The sequence below is a fragment of the Papaver somniferum genome, chromosome 5 (assembly GCF_003573695.1).
Source record: "Papaver somniferum cultivar HN1 chromosome 5, ASM357369v1, whole genome shotgun sequence".
Taxonomy (NCBI): Eukaryota; Viridiplantae; Streptophyta; class Magnoliopsida; order Ranunculales; family Papaveraceae; genus Papaver; species Papaver somniferum.
The window spans coordinates 1,105,907-1,128,164 of NC_039362.1; the positions used below are offsets into that span (position 1 = coordinate 1,105,907).

General features: G+C 36.2%; 1 protein-coding gene and 2 pseudogenes across 1 annotated transcript; all 3 read left to right on the top strand.

Annotated features, from left to right (window-relative positions):
- Window positions 1-478: 478 nt before the first annotated feature.
- On the top strand, window positions 479-1,953 carry LOC113277159 (annotated as a pseudogene).
- Window positions 1,954-12,568: 10,615 nt separating this feature from the next.
- LOC113277160 overlaps window positions 12,569-22,258 on the top strand; it is a 34,641-nt pseudogene continuing 24,951 nt past the window's right edge.
- Window positions 15,779-19,300, top strand: LOC113280850 (ATP-dependent DNA helicase Q-like 4A). Its single transcript, XM_026529426.1, has 8 exons — window positions 15,779-15,818; window positions 16,268-16,354; window positions 16,737-16,895; window positions 16,976-17,031; window positions 18,127-18,226; window positions 18,332-18,426; window positions 18,551-18,627; window positions 18,708-19,300. Exons 1-7 carry the CDS (start codon window positions 15,783-15,785, stop codon window positions 18,621-18,623), a joined length of 606 nt encoding a protein of 201 aa, XP_026385211.1. The 5' UTR covers window positions 15,779-15,782; the 3' UTR covers window positions 18,624-18,627; window positions 18,708-19,300.

The window sequence follows — 22,258 nt, forward strand, 5'->3', positions numbered from 1 at the left end:
CTTTGTGCTTCTGGTTTGAATTTCAACTAGTTACATAGGTCATGAAGTAATTTCGACTAGTCATACAGGTCATGAAATAACTTCAAACTTAGCCGGATACATCATCGAAATCGACAAATATGAACCAAGAAGCTCTGAGAGGGTTCTGACTTCAAACTTAGCATGATACATCATCAAAATCGATAAATATGAAGCTCAATGTCGATTCGAACTTCAAACTTGGAATAATGACATATAATCTATGAACCAAGCTCTGAGAGGGTTCCGACTTCAAACTTAACATGATACATCATCGAAATTGATGAATATGAAGCTTAGTTTCGATTCGAACTTCAAATGTGGTATAACGACATACAAATTATGAACCAAGAAGCTCCGAGAGGGTTCTGAATTCAAACTTAGCATGATACATCATCAAAATCGATATATATGAAGCTTAATGTCGATTCGAACTTCAAACTTGGAACACTAGTGGAAAATGGGGTTTCTAGGACCCACATCAGAGACCCTCAATAACAGTAGTTGGACCGTTGACCAAAGATATCCGTCTCTGATATAATAAAAACACGGAGAAATTCCGAGATGACTAGTAGCCGTCTTTGAATAATTACTATTTTTCCCTAAAATTGCTGCCGATCCCGCGACCCATGGAAACCGATTTAGGTGTAATAATTTTTTATTATTTGATAGATCGTATAAATACATTTTTCTCTCTCCCATTTCTCATCTCAGTTTCTCTTTCTTCTTCTCTCTCTCGGTCTCCTCCTCATATGCGATCTTATCCATCTTCTTCATCCTCACCACCAAATCGAGACTGAAAAAAACCCTCAAAAGAAATCAATTAAATCGTTGCTCTTAAACATAGCCCCTTTCCTCGTCAGGAAGAAATCCATCTATTGTTCTTGAAGCATCTTCTTCTTTTCATCTTTGCGGTTAAGGAGAAAACTGAAGCTAGAAAGATCGTGACGAGATGTTGAAATTGAAAGAAGAGGAGTTGGAGATTAAAGGGAAAGAACAGCTGAAACTTAAATTGAGTTGAAGAAATTGCAGAAGTTGAAGGAATTTAATCCTACTGTGGTATAGCTTTCTTCATCTCTGGTTTTTAAATTTAGGGTTCATAAATTTTTGATAACGGGTTTCCATATCTTGATCTTGATTTGCTGAATCAGAGTTTCTGATTAGGGGTTATGATTTTTAGATAAAGGGTTTTCGTTTATTGATCATGAATTGTTGAAACAGAAGTTTTGATTTAGGGTTTGAGTTTTGAGTTTTGATCTTGATATTTGATTTCTTCTAGACTTAGGGTTTGGCTAATTGATAAATTCTGGATTAAGGGTTTCAATTTCTTGATGTTAGATTTCTGAATCTGGGTATAATTTTGATTTGGGGATTTTTTTTTGTAGGTGCGGTGTCTTCGACTGGTTCAATCTCTGAGAGAGAAAGAAGCAGAAGAACCCAGAGATGAAGAAACCATCATCATCTTATGTTTTATGGTGCAAAGGTCAATGGGCTGAGGTTAAAAAAGAGAACCCAGATGCAGAATTCAAAGAAGTTTCAAACATTTTAGGATCCAAATGGAAGAATGTAACTAAAGAAGATAAAAAACTATATGAAGAGAAAAAATCTGATAGAGAAGCTTACTTGCAGATTGTTGGCAAAGAAAAGCGCGAGAACGAGGCTATGAAGCTACTCGAAGAGGATCAGAAGCAGAAAACTGCAATGGAATTGCTTGAACAGTACTTGCAGTTCAAGTAAAAAGGTGCAGCATAAGCCAAGGATGGCAAGAAAAATAAGTAAGCAATGTGAACACTTGATTACGCATTTTGCGAGAATTTTCGATATCGAGTTGAATTGTTTTTAACTCTTGTTGTTTGTAAGATTTGTAGGAAGGATCGGAATCAATTGAAGCCGAAAAGGCCATTGACAACATTCATAAGCAGGAAGCTTTACTGATGCTTAAGAAGAATGAGAAAACTGAAAACATAATCAAGGTTTGTTTGTTCATCCATTCGACGAAATTTGTGAATTGTTGTGGAATTGGAGTCTAATGCAGTGTGTAACTGCAGAAATCGAAAGTGAACCAACAGAAGAAAAAGAAGCTTAAGGGTGAAACCATTGCAGTAGACCCTGATAAACCAAAGAGGAATGCTTCCTCATTCATTCAATTCAGGCAAAATTTCGTTTGTCGAACTTGCGAGTTTCGTCTTAGATGTTGTTATATGTGAATTGGGGTTTTGTAATGGTTTTGATTTTGGCAATGCAGCAAATAGGCAAGGAAGAACTTGATCCATGACAGGAAAGGCATCAGCAATGTGACTATCAATGCATTGATTTTTTTAAAATCTCATAGAAGTTTTACCCATGAGAAAGAAAGGTGACTGATCTTTCTAACTTGGACAGTCCTAATTTACGCGTATAAGCCAATTATGTTTTGCAAAATAATGTTGAAATGGATTCTTGTTTTTTCTCATTGTGTCGACTGTTTATTTGCTGCACAGTAACTGGACTGAAAATTGAGCTCATATTGGAGGTCAACTGTTTATTATATGTCAACCCAGTTTTTAGTTCAAACTGGAGGTCTTTAACCTCAGATTTACTAAAATATTTTAGTCATACACCAAATAAGTAATCTTGGTTAGTCTGCAGAAAAATTAGTGACAGGGGAAAATCTAAGACTCGTACCAAAATACTGATGTCACCATGTTCCAAGAATTGCAAATTACAGAGTTACTTTCATTTTTGTCTTCTTATCAGAACCTTGCACCTGAATTGTGCAGTTAACATCAAGGAGAATACTAGGAGGTGGGAATATTGGAAATGCTTGTGCTGCTCCCTTGGGTATGATCCACAACTATAGAGCTGAGATGATTAAACTATAACATGTGGCTTATTTAAAAGATAATCTTCCTTTACTTTAATTATACTCCCATCTGGTTTGAATTAATAAGACCTTATGCTGGTATATATGCTACTTGTGAGTGAAAGTATACAAGTTATTTTTGATCTGTGAAATATGAAGGTAGATAGTAATAAATGACCTCACTTATAATATTTTACCTCACAACTTAACTTAACCAGTTAATAAGCTGATTGCATAACATTTTCGAGGTTTTTTTATTATTATTCGTAATTCCTACAACTGTCATGTAGCTCATTTGGACATAACTTGTCTTGTAGCTCATCTGGTAATGTTGCTTTCTAATACATAGGACCATCCATTGATCCAAATCTTCCATGGTGATTACTATGGAAGTTTAGTTCTAAAACCTTGACTTACTTACATTGTACATGTTTTATTTTGATGTTTTTGTTTCATGTTAATCATGAAAGTATCATTAGAATGGTAATGCAAGTTTTAAATCTTTTTTGCTATAGCTTTGAGTAGTGTGCTGGTTATTTAGATTATAACACAGACTTTTGGGTAAAGGAAAGAATGGATATACAGTTCTTCTTTTGTTTGACGTATTTCTCAGGTTACTCCACTGTCCATTGTTAGGGTTCTTAGAATGAAATTTATTTTCCAAGAATATTACTCATTATTACTATTTTTCTGTGATGTACTGAGATTCGTCATGGAAAATGGTGACAAGGGTTGCGAGGTTGTTTTCTCAACTGCAGAGTAAGATGTCATGTGCTTCTTTGAGAGTAATTTGTTCATCTTTGCAGCCTGTACGTATTATTCAGGACTGTTCACCTTTGCAGCTTGTATTATTCAGGACTGTTATCTATCCCTTCTGAATTATTGTGTTTTGATATGTAGGTTCTATTGATATCCTGGTTACTTTGGAGCTTACACCATAGTGAGAGGCATGGTATTCTCAAGGCATGTTTTATATGTTTCTTTTGGTTTGGAATTAGCTGCAGCTTTAAAATTTCGATTCTTGCCTATCACACATTGTCGGAACGTCGTCTATTAGTTGAGCATGTCGTTAGAACTTACTAGCTAGCTTGGACATGTGTTGTTATGAACTAAGAATTTCATTCTTATGTGTAATTTAAACCCAATGAATGAAAGAATGGAAGTTGAATTCTCAATTGGAGTTTAAATTTGAGTTAAATTTGAATTTCAATTTGACTTCGACTTGACTTTGCTGTGACTTTGACTTCCATTTGATTTGACTTTGACTTGGAATTGAGTTCAATTTGACTTGACTTGACTTTGATGCAGTCAGATTTTTCAGATTTAGCCATTCTGGCATTTCAGCAAATCCGAATCTATATTTTTTTTTATATTATAATTTAAATCTGAGACCCACGGTTAAGGGTCTGTACCTCGTTACCCTTAAAATACGTCGTTATTTTGAGACCCACGGCTTAAGGTCGTACGAGACAGCGACGCTTTATCAGAGACCCCAACAGAGACGGTTGGAAGTAGTCGTATAATACGTATATATGACTTGTTCTGACGGTCGCGGAACTTCTGTTTTCCACTAGTGGAATAATGGCATATAATCTATGAACCAAGCTCTGAGAGGGTTCTGACTTCAAACTTAGCATGATAAATCATCGAAATTGATGAATATGAAGCTTAGTTTCGATTCGAACTTCAAATTTGGTATAACGACATAAAAATTATGAACCAAGAAGCTCTGAGAGGTTTCTGACTTCAAACTTAGCATGATACATCATCAAAATCGATAAATATGAAGCTCAATGTCGATTCGAACTTCAAACTTGGAATAATGGCATATAATCTATGAACCAAGCTCTGAGAGGGTTCCGACTTCAAATTTAACATGATACATCATCGAAATTGATGAATATGAAGCTTAGTTTCGATTCGAACTTCAAATGTGGTATAACGACATACAAATTATGAACCAAGAAGCTCCGAGAGGGTTCTGAATTCAAACTTAGCATGATACATCATCAAAATCGATATATATGAAGCTCAATGTCGATTCGAACTTCAAACTTGGAATAATGGCATATAATCTATGAACCAAGCTCTGAGAGGGTTCTGACTTCAAACTTAGCATGATAAATCATCGAAATTGATGAATATGAAGCTTAGTTTCGATTCGAACTTCAAATGTGGTATAACGACATAAAAATTATGAAACAAGAGGCTCTGAGAGGTTTCTGACTTCAAACTTAGCATGATACATCATCAAAATCGATAAATATGAAGCTCAATGTCGATTCGAACTTCAAACTTGGAATAATGGCATATAATCTATGAACCAAGCTCTGAGAGGGTTCCGACTTCAAACTTAACATGATACATGATCGAAATTGATGAATATGAAGCTTAGTTTCGATTCGAACTTCAAATGTGGTATAACGACATACAAATTATGAACCAAGAAGCTCCGAGAGGGTTCTGAATTCAAACTTAGCATGATACATCATCAAAATCGATATATATGAAGCTCAATGTCGATTCGAACTTCAAACTTGGAATAATGGCATATAATCTATGAACCAAGCTCTGAGAGGGTTCCGACTTCAAACTTAGCATGATAAATCATCGAAATTGATGAATATGAAGCTTAGTTTCGATTCGAACTTCAAATGTGGTATAACGACATAAAAATTATGAACCAAGAAGCTCTGAGAGGTTTCTGACTTCAAACTTAGCATGATACATCATCAAAATAGATAAATATGAAGCTCAATGTCGATTCGAACTTCAAACTTGGAATAATGGCATATAATCTATGAACCAAGCTCTGAGAGGGTTCCAACTTCAAACTTAGCATGATACATCATCGAAATTGATGAATATGAAGCTTAGTTTCGATTCGAACTTCAAATGTGGTATAACGACATACAAATTATGAACCAAGAAGCTCCGAGAGGGTTCTGAATTCAAACTTAGCATGATACATCATCAAAATCGATAAATATGAAGCTCAATGTCGATTCGAACTTCAAACTTGAAATAATGGCATATAATCTATGAACCAAGCTCTGAGAGGGTTCCGACTTCAAACTTAGCATGATACATCATCGAAATTGATGAATATGAAGCTTAGTTTCGATTCGAACTTCGGATGTGGTATAACGACATACAAATTATGAACCAAGAAGCTCCGAGAGGGTTCTGAATTCAAACTTAGCATGATACATCATCAAAATCGATAAATATGAAGCTCAATGTCGATTCGAACTTCAAACTTGGTATAATGGCATATAATCTATGAACCACGAAGCTCTGAGAGGGTTATGACTTCAAACTTAGCATGATACATGATCGAAATTGATGAATATGAAGCCGTAAACTTGGTTCATTGGATTATAATAAAATAGACTACCCGTAAATCTATGAACCACGAGCTCAGGTGTTGACTTATACTGTGTATCGTCATCTCATTTTGTGATTGATTTTAACTTTCCAGTAAGAATAAAGTAGACTACCCGTATATTTTGTGTACAATCGAAAAGCCAAGTTATCTTGTAACCACCACCTTAGTGACAGAAGAGAACAGAATCCAAAAGAGTGGTATCTCTATGTATGTTGTTGGATCTGAAGATTTTTTCTTTTGAAAAATTTTGTGTACATTTGGGAGAGCCTGGTAAACTTGTAATAAAAACTGGAAGTTGTGAATCTGGCGACTTGATTAATTATGGTGTACTCTATATCTCTCACTTTTCTCTGCCTCTTTTTTGTTCCAACGAGCAATCAAACTAAACTTGCAAGCTTCGGGATGATAAGTAGTACCCTGTGTATCATTCACTGGCGGACAAGGACCTGGTTTAAATTTTTGTAAAGTCTATAATCTTCTGTTTAATTATATTTTCCTGTTTATTTCATAGACAAGATCGAAGAGGGCAAGTGATGCGAGAAAGAGACAAGCTCTGAACCACACAAATGGTAGTGAGAGCTTTGCAAGAAAGACATTTGAAAGGGTATCGTGGGATCTTATTTACTTGTACACATCCGTTTTCTATTTTGAAAGAGGGTAAAAGGTCTAGCTATCGATCCATTGACGATGTTCAATGAGACGCATAAAGATGAGCATCAGAAGCTTCCTCCAGTATGTGCAGAATGGAAGGTATATTTTTAACTTTTGTTAACGATCCTGTGTTATGGTTGATTCATTATCCATGTTTATATTGTTCGCTAATTGATATACAAAAAAATTATTTTGTATTCTCATATTTTGTTTTAATGGTTTGATTTTTCTTTGGTGTATAAGGAGATGAATGACTTGCTTGAGAAGAAGCAAAGAGGGGAGATTGACTGCTCGTTGGAATAAATATATAACAGAGTTGTTGATGCTAGTCGGCTTGGTCGTAAAAGGCGTCGAAAGCAAGCTGCTCTTCCAACCTATTATTCCAGAACTGATGAACAATTGGCTGCAGTCAAAGAACAACTTGATGCTGCAAACAGGAAAATAGAGAGGATGAAAAAGAGTGGGTCAAATTTCATCAACCTAATGAATGTGGCTTTAAAGAATTTAGGTCAAGCTCCTCTGCACTGGATCCAAATGAAGATAGTGAAACAGAAGACGAAGTCGATGAGGAAGAAACGGAGGATGAAGAAGAAAATATGGAGGATGGCCAGTATAGGAATGACGAGGAGTTGGAGCAGCATGATGAAGCAGAAGAAGATGAGGAATAAATGTGAGTATAAGAAGCAGGAGAGGATGAGGAATAAATTGAAGACTGAGTATTTTCTGAAGGCTAACAGTAACTTCCTAACCTCTCGACACATACTTTCTACCGACACCGATGCGACTAAATAATTTTAGCCGCTGGAGGGCTGTAGCGTTTAATAATGATCTCTTGCATCTGTATTGTGTTTGTCGCTGAAGACCGGTTTTCTTGTAGTGAATGGATTTGTATCTGGTGTTCGACTTCCTAAGCCTGACCCAAAGCTTAACGTTTAATCTTTTGCAGGCGTAACTAAAAGGAGTTTGTATAACCTTTTGGGATATATGAGTTCCCAAACACGGTCTTATTATTGTAAATGGAATACACATGAAAACTGCCTTTTGTTTGGCATTGCTTTTGCCTCAAAGCATCATTGCCATTCTAAAACTAGCGGGTATTATCCGAAACAGTCACACTTTTTTAATTTGGTTCCCAAAAGAGTCACCGTGTTACAAACTCTTTGCAAAATGACCACTTGTCCATTATCTGAGGAGTGGTTGGAGAAAATTACACAATGTCAAAACAAAGTAGGTTTTAATTTGATGGAGATAACTTTGTTACTTTTTTTTTTTCAAAAATAAAGAAGAAGACTTGTTGATTATAAAAGAGAGATGGTGCCGGGGATTTATACCACCGTAGAAAGATGCAGAAAATAAAAAGTACAGAAAACATTTTTTTTTCTTGGGGGTAACACGGGCTACCACCCATTTTAAGCATGATTAAAATACACTCTCCACCATTTTCATAACTTCATTCAAGTTAACAACTTCAAACTCTTTGACAACGGAATATCAACACAACAGAAGGTGTTTTTCATTGTTGGAAACTGCATTTGAAAAACTATGTACTTTGGCGGTTGAAAACTTTTCACAAGATTGGTTAAAAAGACCAAAATCAACAATTTTTGAGTGAAAAAAGACATCTAAATTTTGATACTGAAAATAGTCAGGATGTGAAAAGTTTCATCCTACCAATTTTCAAATACTTTTTCTTATTTTTAATTTACGTCAGGATGCATCCAGTTTCATCCTCACTCTTTTCAAAGTTTAAGCCAGGATGAATCCAGTTTCATTCTTGTTATTTTCTTGGTGTCTATTTCACCCATACTAATTTTTACTCGTCCATTAGAACCATGTTTTAAAAATATTTGGACAAATGACCCATTTTCCGAAAACTTTTTCACTTATTTTGTGCCAAATACTCCACATGCATGATCAATAACGGAACCAAATTCCAAATAAAGGTCCTAGATTTTATCACTCAAAGCTAAGTTCCAAGTTATAATAATAATGTAAGGCATTGTAAATATATAACATCCATTTTAAGTTTAGTTTGAAAAGTAACCCAAACTTGTTGATCAAAAGAACAGCGTATCAAGACACGAGAACTGGACCCGCAAGCATTGCAAAAAAGGCAAGCAATACAGAAGCATAAGATCTTAGTTGGAAGTCTGTCATAAATTATTAACCTGAACAAGAAAGAACCAATTTTGGGGATTATTATGTCTCAATAATTGCTTAAATATGTTAACCATATGCAATTGATCTCCATCCGCCACCAACTTATCACACACAGGACTTTTGAACTTGTGAAATCCACTCAATAGCATCCTATCATAATTGAAAAAACACAAGTTTAGCTTTCCAGAGAGAACAATCAACTTAGTGCTAGCAACTTGATTAAGCCTTCTAAGTAATGTAGAAGGATAGGTGGAAGAATGTAATACGTGGATTACTGGAGATACGAAGGAAGAAACAGATACGAAATAGGAGATATTCCAGAAGAGATTAAGAAAAGATAAAAAAGAAACCGTTAAACAAATAATAAGATTGATAATAATATTATTTGATACAAGATTGTACGTAGAGATAAGCTCTATGCCCGTTTATATAGGTTTCCACTAGATACCTAAAATATTAGAATTCTAAATAAAAACAAATACTAAGGAAATGATAATAACTTTTTAACTAAGTAAGATGTCCTACATCAGAATGCTCAGACTCCAAATAACACCATTACTAACACATTTATGTAATAATTGTAGTCTTAATTCTAACAAAAGCAAAAATATTTGGAAACTTTTTTCAGAGAAGATCCAAAAATTCAGATATCATGCCAGAATCTAACATGCACGCCTTTATGCACTTTAAAATGGAAAAGCTTCGGAGAGTTGGAGTTATATACATTTCGTGATAGCTTTCCAAATAGACCTACCATAAGTGCAATTAAGATTTTTAGCAGGCCGATTCATCATTTTAGTGCCATATTTTTCATAATAGTTGCAAAATGAATGGTGAAGTAACCGAGTTAGTATTATCCTGATGCTTTAACCTTCTTTAACATACGTTAAACTAAAGAAAAAGAATGTTTATGGAAGTTAGCAGCTCGCTGGAGTTATTGATTGTATTACCTGTCGCAATAACTCTAGGTTCTAAATATTCGTAAAAAAAGGCAATACTGTAACAGATTTGTTAGCGAAGTAGATACTTCGATACTCTACAAGAACCCAATGGTGGAACAATCCACGCCATCTTTTTTCACGCGACGCAACAATTGGGAGAACGCTTTTATGAGGCAATCAAATGGTCTAGAGACAAAGAAATTGCTCATTTCGATTTAAACCATCTACATTGAGGGATTTGTATCCTTGCATAAAAAAATGATTAAGTTTATTTTCAATGGGATATGGTCTTCACTTATTGCTTTACATGTCACAAAAAAGCTACCACATAGGATTTTATGGGAATTCCCTCTTCCATGATAGGATATGGTCTTAGAGACTGACCACCAAACCATTATTTTGTCATGAATAAGAAGAAAAACTCCCTTAAATATAAAAAATAACGAAAATAATATGATGAAGACTTATATTTGTTAGACTCATTTGATAATTAGAAATGCACCAAGACTCCAATAATTTTACTCCTTCAGATAATTTTTGGTCGCTTTATTTGTTAGGAAGGAATGGAATAACTCATATCCACCAGGGGCAAATGAATGTATTCAAATTGACTTAAACTCAATGGTTCCATGATTCTTTCCTATTAAATATAAATAGAATAATTGGATTAATCCCATCCATTCCCCAAAAATCAACGTTAACGCCATTGTATATGTTTTTATTTTTTTTCTCTCGAAGAACCTTAAAAAGGTGTTTGGAAATTTTGGATACCAGAAATAAAAATGCGTATACTTTTCCAAAAGCAGAAATCAATCTCGGAAGGCAAAAGCAAAAATTATTTACTTCACAAAATGTTCATAACATTTTTGTTTCTAGACATTATTCCAAAAAGTATACCTTTATGACATGTTTGAATACACATTCAGAAATAGCTTTTTGACTTATAGAAATTAAAAACAAAAAGTTAGCTTCATGAAATTTCAGAGAACTCCAAAAACAAAAAAATCAATTTTTTGTGAAACAAAATATCTATACTTTTAACTTCTACTTGTGGAAAAACTATATTTTGAAATCCAAAGACCCTATAAGTTAACTTCTTACTTTTTTATTTATGAAAATCAAAAAGTAACTTCTTAAATCCAAAGACCTTATGCCGCCACATGGCTCCACCGCGTCCACATAATTGTGAGGAAGTCCAAATCATTGAACTGAAATAAGAAGAACATGAGCCCGGCGCATCTTAGATTAATTTGTTCAAGTTCATGATCCAACTCAGAGCTGTCGAGTGCTCTCCCAGCTGATTTTGATGCTCAAGACTCACATCAAACCCCAATGCATTTTCGATATATGGCGCATTTTCATCCCGCCCAAATTCAAATCACTCTTTCACTCTCTCTCTCTCAAAATCGACGAATCACAACATCATCAAAAAACCAGATCTCGTCATCTTCTCGATCACGCTTTGTAATAGGCTATCTCCCTTAACAGCATCAACGCCAGGTTCTCCCTGAATTCTCTTCTTCTATTTTGATTTTGAATTTCACTAATTTAAGCTAATGCTAGGTTTAGTTTTTTGAGTTCTGTATTATTTTGATTGTTTTACTTATAAATTGAGAAGATTCGTAGATTTAGATTAGTAATTGTTAAAAGGATTCAGATATGTTTGATTAGATTTGATTAATTAGTACGATTTGTTTTCATGAGCTGTTTGAGCTAAATGCAAATCAGTTACGGTTTTAATAGATTAGTGTTAATGATCGGGTGAATTGTTACGTTTTGGTGGTGCTGGTGGAGGAGTTGGTTGTGGTTCAGTAGGTGGTGGTGTTGGTGGAGGACTTGGTCATGCTTCAGTAGGTGTTGTTGGTGGAGGAGTTTGTCAGTTCAGGAGGTATTGTTGCTCACGGTTCAGGACTTGGCTATGGCTAGGAGGTAGTGTTGGTCGAGGAGTTGGTTGTGGTTTAGCAGGTGTTGTTGATGGAGGAGTGGGTAAAAGTGGTGGAATAGGCATTGGTTTTGGTGGTAGTTCTAGTGGGGGTGGAGTTGTTGGTGGATGGTCTAGAAAGGGTGGTGGACTAGGCATTGGATCTGAGGAAGGTGCTACTGGAGGTGAGGTTTCGGTTTCGGTTTAGTAGGTGGTGCTGGTGGTGAAGGGTATGGACAGGGTGGTGGAATAGGCATTGGATGCGATAAACGGTGCTGGTGGAGGTTCCAGAGGTGCTGTTGTTGAGTGAGTTATGAGTGTGTGACCTTATGTTTTGACTGATAATTTTGGGGGACGAAAAATGAAGTATGTAGTGAGCTAATGCACGATTGTGGCACACTGCACATCATTTATGGCTATAATAAATCACCTAAATGTATTCCCTGTCTGATTTGTTGTTAAAATTTTTTGCAGGTTTTTTAGTCAAAAGTGGTCTAAATAAACTAGGACTCTGTGTTTGGTATGGAGCGATCAGGCTAACCATTGGCTATGGCAAAATTTGCTAGGCAAGAATAACTATACTTTTTTTTTCTGTTACAAGGTCGATATTTCTCAATGTTGATCATCTATTTTCTTGCTTATGCAGTGGAAGGAAGTTACGTACAGTGTATGAGAACCATCCGAAGTTCAACTTGTCACAACACGCTAGTGCTCTTGATGGATTCTCATGTCAAAATTGGTTTTTGAGCTCAAGTTTCCTTTACTCATTGCTCACACAGAAACCTAGTTCTGAAGGAGCACCGTGTGATGCAAGGTATGCATTGAAACTTCAATGGTGCACATTGGTCTTCATGCAGCTGAGATTTTTATGATTTGATCCCCAGTTGTTTTATTACACATTCTTAGAAGCACTAGAATTATCAAGATAGATGATTTTTTACGAGGAGTTTCTTTTTATTGGTAATAGTGTTTTTTAAGAGAATAATGTAGCTCTGTTGGTCGTTCATGTAAGGGTGTTGGTGAGGAAGGAAGCTTCTTCTGAATTTTCATTTCTTCTTCAAGAGATTGTGCAGTGAAATTTAGCAGACCAATATGTTAGAAGGAAAACATTTTAGAAGATACCTTCTGTTTGCCTCCCGTGCAATACTTGCTTTAGTCTGGAGTCGGGTGCTCAACAAAATTTATCAAAGAGCTTCAGTTTTGTGGCACCTTTACGAATCACTTTATTATGCTTGTGTGTTTAGATGGTGGAAGGAGTTTCTATCTTGTAGACTTGTTTGCCAAAATGTCTTGCAGAGACATTTTTTCTATATGTAGACTTACCTTATGCGCTTCTTTCCCTTCATTTCTACGAGTTTATACGCGCTAAGAAGTAACATCATTTTCCTACATATCTGAGGAAGTCTAATTGTGTAATAGCATAAGTTACAAGGATCTGGCCATTCAAAGTGAACCCACAATCAAAAGCACACCACTCACTTCATATGGGAATGCTCAATTCCATGACCTCTTATCTGATACTTGTTGACATACATTGATATGTCCATATAGCTATGTAAACACATTGAATATCACGTGACAGTAATTACACTATAAAGCCTTTATGTTGGCAAGTAATTCTTGTTTCTCATACAGTTTCATTTTATCTTTTAAGGTTTAGTGACTTAAGCAACTGTAAATCCTCAAAGGCTGCAAAATCCACAAATTAGAAAGGTAAGTTGTCAATGATCCCGGAGCAGAGATGTGGCATTGGTATACTGATAAGATTAAAATTGCAGCTGTTGTAATATATCTTGCTATTATATCCAACCACTTTTACTCTGGTGCCTGCATATAGATGTCGTCTCATCTTGGAGTTTTCAAAATTACAAACAACTCAAAAATGCATGTGTTTTCAGTTTCTGAACTGGTTAAGCATATTCACTGTCAAAGCTTTCATGTTTGACATATATGCCAGTGTTGATCTTAAAGTTACCTTGACTAGCTGAATCAAACTTTGTTGTGCTGGCTTGGTACAGTCTTTGCAGCGTGCAGGAATGATTTGAATCCTCGAATAACTTCACCTGTAGTTTGTATTAGTGGTGCAGATAATAACTTCATTGATTCCAATTCCACGGTTGGTAAACCTGTAGTAAGCCGAAGCACTTCTAATGCTGCAGAAACTTCCAGAGATTCAAACATAAAAATGCCTTATGGGAGAGATGAAGCAATGATCTATCCAGATCCTGTTGGTAATGGATTTATTGACCATGGGCTGGGTGAAAACATCGCTGATGTTTTTGATGATGATGAATTCTTTCAGGTAACATGTATACTCAAGTGCTCATTATCATATTTCATGATGTAAGTAGTATTGTAATAAAACTTTAGTCTGAAGCTTTAATTTTTTTCGTTCTTCATTTCTTGATTTCAGAATCTTGTTGCGGATCAAATCATTCACAAACAGTTCTGATCAACTTGCACGCAACAATTATCAATGCCTCAGCTTCCACCTTTCACCCCAGTTGTACAAAAGGATAACTGTAGAAGTGCTGAAGGGACTTGTTTGCCACCAGAGTTATCTGCAAACTGTGTTCATGGACTGAAGGTATATTCTTTGTGTTCTGATCAACTCTGCCCATCCCATGTTCTTTTTTTTTTTGATACATATTACTGAAATTGATTCAGGTAGCACTTTGCTCTGCAACTCATTTGCAAGAGATGGAGGAGTTGCTAATTTCCATATCTAATGAGCTTATTGACAATGTGGATGATCTAAGAAGCTCACCTCAGCTAAAGAAGCTTAGCCAGGATAGGTTAGTTCCTATTTTGTGTATGTATAGTCCCCAGTTATCTTTCCTAATACACTCTTCGATTCTTATTTGAGCGTGAGAAACTATCAAATAACATTAATTTATCTTTTCCCTCATAACCAGGTTGCAGTTGAGCAAGGAAGTTAGGCTTCTTGAGAATTATCTCCAGGCTTCATCGCTGAATGAAGATAGACAGGATTTTCATTTTTCAGCATTCACCACTGCATGCAGGGGTTTCAAATCTGAGACACCAGCAACCACATCCAGGATTGGTCCTCTGAGATTTGATGCTCAAGTCCATATGCATACCGACCTTAACTACTGTATTAATGGGGCAACCTCATCATTATCATTATCTTCTGTTGGCAGCTCTGTCACACCAGGCTCTCTGGAAAGGGAAGCCTTTACTCAAAAGACCGATGATGTTAAATATGTCGATGGATCGAATGACAAGGGATGTTGGAGTAGAAGTAACTTTCCATGGACTGAAGAGCTGGAGGTTCTTTTCTAAACTTCATAAGTGAATCCAGTTATATGCTTATACATATGTATGTTATCTCTCCACGAATACCACCAAAGTGTATCCAAATTCCAGTGAGTTAAGTATATAGAGTACTGCTGGTGCTTATCAGCTGTTTTTCTTTTTAAGCATCTTTCTTGCTTCTGGTAGCCTCTAGAGCAACAGATCATCGACTTATTGCATCAACTGATGTCCATCCTGATGGAAGCAGTGTGAAAGTTATAAAATTATTTTGGAAACATATTAATATCCTCATAATATGTTTGTGAAAGTCTATCCATAGCGGGTAACAATGTTCGCAATCCCCATGGGCAACTAGTACTTGAAGAGTGCATGTGGTTCTGTTTGCCTATAGTCAGATATCTAAGATACATCTCTTCGGACAATTAGTATTATACAGAGTCTTCTAATTTTTAGTATTGTACAACTTCTTCTGAGTTGTAGCGCAATGCTTCAGGCCAATAACTGGAAAGTATTTGGGAATCGTTCGTTTCGCCTCAATCAGAGGGAGGTGATTAATGCTACAATGAGCTGTGATATTTTGTTTTGATGCCAACTGGAGGTGGCAAGAGTTTGACATACCAGGTAGGAAAACAACTATGAACTTCTATTCCTGTGCATACATCAATGGCCATTCTGTTCATAATTGAGAATTTTATCTCATTGTATTGGACTCTGGTGTAACCTGAGACATGTTCCATAAAGAAAGTGGGTAATAATTTTATCTCAGTTTTCACTAGGTTAATAGAGTTTGCTGGTGGCCTTGGATGAAATTAAACTGTTAAAGGCGCACACTAAACAAAAACTAGTGATTATGATTCTTTAGGATGCCTTTTTTTCTTTTTTCGCTTTCCACTTTTCTTTTTCGCCATAAAGAGTTATTGGGTGTCGTTCAACATAACCAACGACACTGAATGCTCATTCTTTGGTGGTTTCGAAAAACCTGATGGAAACAGAAAATGCACATCAAGTTATATTGTGTGTTTTATTAACCCAGTTAGTTCCTCTCTTAAACTCTATGGTGTTCTCTACAGCTTCCTGCTCTTATATGTGAGGGTGTAACCTCGGTGATATCACCTCTTGTCTCGCTCATTCAAGATCAAATTATGCATTCGCATCAGGTACTGGATATTTATGTTACTTTCTATTAATTAATGGTTTTAACTTCCTTCTCTTTCTCGTATCAGATTTTAGTTTAACGTTTCCTCTGAATATGGACTGGACTGAACAGCAAGAGATATTTAGAGAACTGAGCTCTAGTTGCTTTAAATACAAGTTATTATATGTCACTCCTGAGAAAGTTGCTAAGTGAGTGGCTTCCTCACTCTAATTTTAGATATATATGAATGTGCTAAGTCAACAGGACAGAAAAATTCATCATCTCATATCCTGGAATTCTTCAAAGGTTACATGAGCCAAATTGTAGATTGATATGATAAGTTATTTTCCAATCTGCTGACTTCATATAACTGACCTTGGTGATACTGGCAATTAAAAACTTAGGTAAAGAAGCATCGGTACGACTTGGTGAAGCATCACGGAGCTGGGAAACACCTTGAAAAGGGTGAAGCATCCCGAGTTCTGCATCATCTCGTTACTGAGGAATTTCTTGTGGAGAAAGTTAAGAAAAGTGATTATGGATCCGTATCATCAGTGTTGAAGGTACCACAGTCCTTTAATTCAATTTCTGCACACAAATTTTTTAGGCCCTGAATCTTGATTCAACTGTTTACTGTCTTTAGGTAAATGAGTCCAAGTTCTACTATCTTTGCCATGGCGGAAAGAAAATTATTTTAAGGTGCAAAAACTGTTTCTCTTGGTTGCTTGTTTCATTCCTTACGGCGTTGCTTGTTCTTTGCTCAAGCTTTTGCGTCATGTTTTGCTTATTAATTTTTCGTTGTCAATGAGAGAGACCCAATATGCAAGGAGAAAATAGTCGGGCACCTGTGATATTTTATAAATAAGTTCTCGTCGAATCTATTTGCAAGAGCTCAGTGTCTCATATCAGTTAAACTTTGTTTAAGTAGCCATCAGTAGAAGAGGGGTGCGAGAGGAAAGCAGTGCTAAGGTAGATATTGGGATTTTGTGGGTTAGTAAGCCTATATATGCTTCTTTATCGATATTCACAAGCTTTCATGCGAGGGTAAAGCCTGCATTTTTCATGTTTGGCCGTGTTAAAATGAGAAGAAATATAAATGAGACAAGTAACTCACAGAGGCAAATAAATTTCAGCCTACTGAATTTGCAAATATAACTTAGGCAGAGCTTAGTCCATTCACTTTCAACCTAGACAGATTCGTGTTCATATCACGAGGGGACCCATCAACAAAGCTGCTTGACCCAAGTTTAACTCATCCCTAAAAAATTTGGCTTATGGAAAGCTCTTATTTGGTCAAAGTAATTACAGCATCAAAGTTGATTGAAAATAGATTTTGAAGTTTAAAGACTGAAGAGGTTAGGAATCATTCGAAGCTTGAAGGAATGACAGACTGTCTGCAAAACTTGAGGCCTTATGGGCACCACATGCTGACATGTTTAGGATCTCATTCCTACATGCCACTCCACTTCATAATTATCGGGCACCATGGTCAGTTCAAATTTCAAATTGTAGTGTTCACTAAAAATATCTGTTGAGCTGTGAAATTGTTAGGGTAATATGTGCTTTTGAAGCTTTACTTCGATGAAACTGATTTCGATTAATGGAATGTCTTTTTGTTTGTAAGGTATAGATGCATCCATCTTTTAGGTATTACGTTAATCTTATAGTGAATAGATTGATATTAACGTTCAACACTATTCAAGTCCATAAAGTTTTAGACTAGGCTTACTTTTATCCTGGTAAATCCAGCTTATATAAAGTTGCTGTTTCTGTTGTCACTTATATACCTTTTAGGTTCCCGGCGTCCATGAAAACAGCTAAACCTTTGGTAGCAAAAGATCCACTTGCCTCTTCAGGGAAGACGAACAACCCACAGGAAAACGAAGCTGACAAGGTAAATTACAGTCCATTTGCTATTCTTTGTGCTTTTGATGCCTGAGTAGATTCGACGCCCTTGAGCATTATCAGTTAAAGACACTTGTTTGTCTCCGGTTTGCAGCCTCTTTCTGCCAAGATCTTTGATGCTTTGATGTTGCTTCGAAGTGATATTTTGGATACTGCTGCTGAAGGTGTTAATGCTCACCACATATTCACGTATGTTATACCTTCCGTTCATCTTTGTTAGGGTTTTATTTCCTCAGATAATTTGTCCCTATTGATATATGTAATTCATGATACCTTTCTCTCTCACTGTCTCACTCCCTCATTCTCACAATAGGAGGCCTACATTACAAAGGATCAGCGAAAGAATTCCCAAACATGAGAAGAATTTCTCGAGATCAATGGAATAGGAAGGTAAACCTGTTCACATTTGTACATGAATTGTTATGGGTGTTATTGTGAAACCTTACATTCGTCAACTCTACTGAATTTAGGGTAAAACTAGCCAAATATGGTGACCGGGTACCGGAACTGATCGAGCGTACAATCAAGGACTTCTACAGTAAGGGCAAGAGACGTCGCACTGGTAGCGGTCATAATTCTGGAGCAAACCAGAGAAGTTTAACAGAATATTATAGTTTAGACAAGAGAAGTAGCAGTAGCAGTAGTGGTGATAGTGGTACTAGTTCTGAGGCAAGCAAGAGGAGAAGAACTTTGACTGGCACAATCAAGTCAGGGTTCTAAAGTGGAAGATGATGGATTCACCAGTATACTTGATTATTGGAGAAAATAGCAACATCAGATGAAGCTCTATGATTATCCAACTTTGATGACTTTAGTGCAGCGAAATCTGTTCAATGCATCAATCTATTACCTTCGTGGTCAAATTTGGGAGATCAGTTGATTATGCACAATGTCAGCAAGTTGTACGAGCGATTCTCTTTCAAGGAATACATGTGTATTTAAAGTGTATGTGTTTGTACAACAGAATACCACGTTGACGGTTCTGAAAGTTGTAATCGCTGAATTTCTTGTATAGCTTTTTATGGCAGTGAGTAATACAACCCTGATTTGGGGTTTAAAGTAACAGTCAAGTTCCCTTCTGCTGCCTTTTGTATGTCTATTCCTTCAAATGTGATTGAACTTGTCAAATTAGCATACTGTATAATAAATCAAAATTTTCACTCCAGAAACATGATATAGATCTGCAGACATTCAGTTTAATAGTGTGAAATGATATAAATTGACTACATGACTTGATAGAGTTAGACAATTCCAATAAAAGGATCCTTTCTTTATCTCTTGTTAACTTTCAGTTTCTCTCTCAGATGAAGAAAATCAAGGTTCCGCAGTCAAAACTGCGATAATCAAAAATATATACATGGTCTCATTAGAATCTCTATCAAAGTTTCACTAGGATCCTTTTCTTCATCTCTTGTTAACTTTCATTTTCTCTCAATAGAGTTCAGATGAACAAAAATATATACATGGAATCTCTATTTGTCATGGTGAAGACAGGTCTAGTCTATACAGGAATCCACATGTTACGCACCACATAATCCAATGTTTTTTCATCCTGCACCACAGTCAAATAAAAATCAAATGAGAGTGGGATTATATGAAATGCAAAATCTTCATTTGAAGTGACCTTTTGTGATTGGTTTATGATAAGTAAATTTGAATTATTACCTTGGACATCTGCATCAGTGTTTCGTCAGCAAGTTTTTCAGCAATAGCCGCTTCTATAACGCTTGCTGCAACTTGAATGGTGATATCCCGAATACTTGCAGTCGAAGGATATACGATCCCGCTCTTGATTTGTTCATCCGTAACGAATAACGCAAGGCTGTCAAAGATTATTATTATTTAGTTAATTAGAATGAAATAATAAGTACATGCCATAGAGTAAACTGTGAAATACAAAACATAAGTATAACTTCTATTACCGTTTAGCGCCAGCAAAAACCATCCCATCTGTAATAGAATGGGAACCTGAGAGTAGACTCCCCAAACAGACCCTGTAGAAAACATAGCACTAGATATGAGTGTACAAGTAAGTAATTTTTTTGATTTTTTAAAGAAAAATAAGTGCGAGTAACTAGCATATACCCAAGAGATAAAACTCTGGTATCTGCTTGATTAACATGGCCTACTTTCCCATTTCCTGCAAGTAATGAATGTGTTGTTAATATCGAACTATAACAGATATAAAAGAAACGCATGTCAAATAAGAATAGAAGACAACCAATAACTAACCAATATTGACATTTGCACAAGGGCTCCCACTAACAAAGATTATGTTTTCTCCTGCATATTTGAAAGCATCGGCTGCTGTGCATTCAGCTGACATAGCCAATATTGCAGGGCGAGAAGAACCTGAATCCTTCATGGCTTTAAGGACCTCCTCGGTGAAAATACCTTTGACTTCGGATACACCAAGAAGGATGTCGGGTTTCACTTTTTTAACCTGATAAAATTGAGTGTTTATCAGACTACAGTACCTGAACTAAAAATTTAGTTAGTTCTTGCAACATACACTGCAAACAGAGCAAGCTCTAACAACAGAGAGAATTCCCATGGGACAAGAAAGCGATGAAAGAAACACATGACTAAGCAAAAAAACAAGCAAGTTACCAGTACAAGCTGCAAAGACAAGCAAGCTACCAGTTTGTGCGGTACTTACCACCTCAAGAAGACTAGCCTCGCACCGAGTCCCTTGATCTCCTGTTGACTGAAGTCTCTTGCAAAATGTGCAGCTGGTGGATCAAGATTCAATCTATTTTTTGTAACAAGGCCCTGACCAAGCCAAAAACGAACAAAAGAATGGATAACTACAATCAGTTAGTGAAATCATACAGCTTTCGAATTGATAATACAGGATTTCTGAAACAGTAGTGTATGTACATGGAAAAGTATTTAACAATGCAGAGTCAACATAAATATATGCTTGTGGAACAAACACTGAGTAATCAAAAAGTTTCCTCTGGAGATCATTTCATGGAAATTTCAAAAAAAAAGCAACAGCATCCGAAACAAGTATCATCCAGGATATTTCAAAAACTGTCACAGAATTCGAAGGATATAAAATAGATTGTCAAATCAGTCTGAGCTGGAGTAGAATAAGAATGGAACCGCACTTTATTGTCATATATCCAGATTGGATTCTGTGGTGCCTTCTGATCGCTCTCTGTCATCACAGCGACAGCTTGCTTCACTATTTTTAGCACACCTATCCATGCACTACATGTTAGAGGAAAGCATTAGAAGATGTCGACCAAGGGGCACAACTATAACCATGCTGCAGATATCATTTTCTAGTACCTTCCGGACCCAACTATAACCATCTTTTGTTTTACAAAGTCGCTCAAAGGTCGATTCTGTGCCCTTAGAGCTCCCAGTAACCCAGCTATTGCAACACCACCAATTCCCTATTAGACATGAAATGTAGGCACAACGAATCAGATTACTCAAGAGGCACTAAATAAATGTGATGTTTACTACCCCTATTTCTGGTAAACTGATCACAAGGTTTGTTTCATTAAACACCAACCTGTAAGTTATCATTAAACATGAAAACTTGTTATGATATTGGTCCCACCAGTAGCTCAAATTTCTCAGGGAGGAATATGGATAATGCTCTAGACGTCCCAAAGCCCACATCAGTTGAAAATCTTCAAACTGATGAAATTGTCAAACTTGTTAGCGGGCATATTATTCACAGATGTACAAAGTCAGACTTTTTCAGGATTATACCAGCACAATAGCACTAGGCCAACGTGTGTAAACAGCTTCCAAGAATTCATCAACCACGGCCATGTATTTTGGTCCTTCTAGCCTTTCCTCTCGCACGCCTAAATCTGCAAAGCTAATATGGCGTGAAAAGAGACCCTTGTAATTTTCACATAACAAGATTACAACGATTAACTAATAAGGTTCATTCTGAAAACAACATAACAAAGCATGACCTTCATCATATGTTTCTCCCATACCATACATGAAAACAAAAGGTTTTGGCAACTTTGAGAGTTGTTGTGTAATAAATATT

What these genes read in the sequence shown, in the direction of transcription:
- LOC113280850 (XM_026529426.1), top strand. Translation starts at nt 15,783, where the DNA reads ATGCCAACTGGAGGTGGCAAGAGTTTGACATACCAG. An exon ending in CCGTATCATCAGTGTTGAAG is followed by an intron (nt 16,896 to 16,975) that starts GTACCACAGTCC and finishes TACTGTCTTTAG; the next exon opens with GTAAATGAGTCCAAGTTCTA. An exon ending in AGGAAAACGAAGCTGACAAG is followed by an intron (nt 18,227 to 18,331) that starts GTAAATTACAGT and finishes TCCGGTTTGCAG; the next exon opens with CCTCTTTCTGCCAAGATCTT.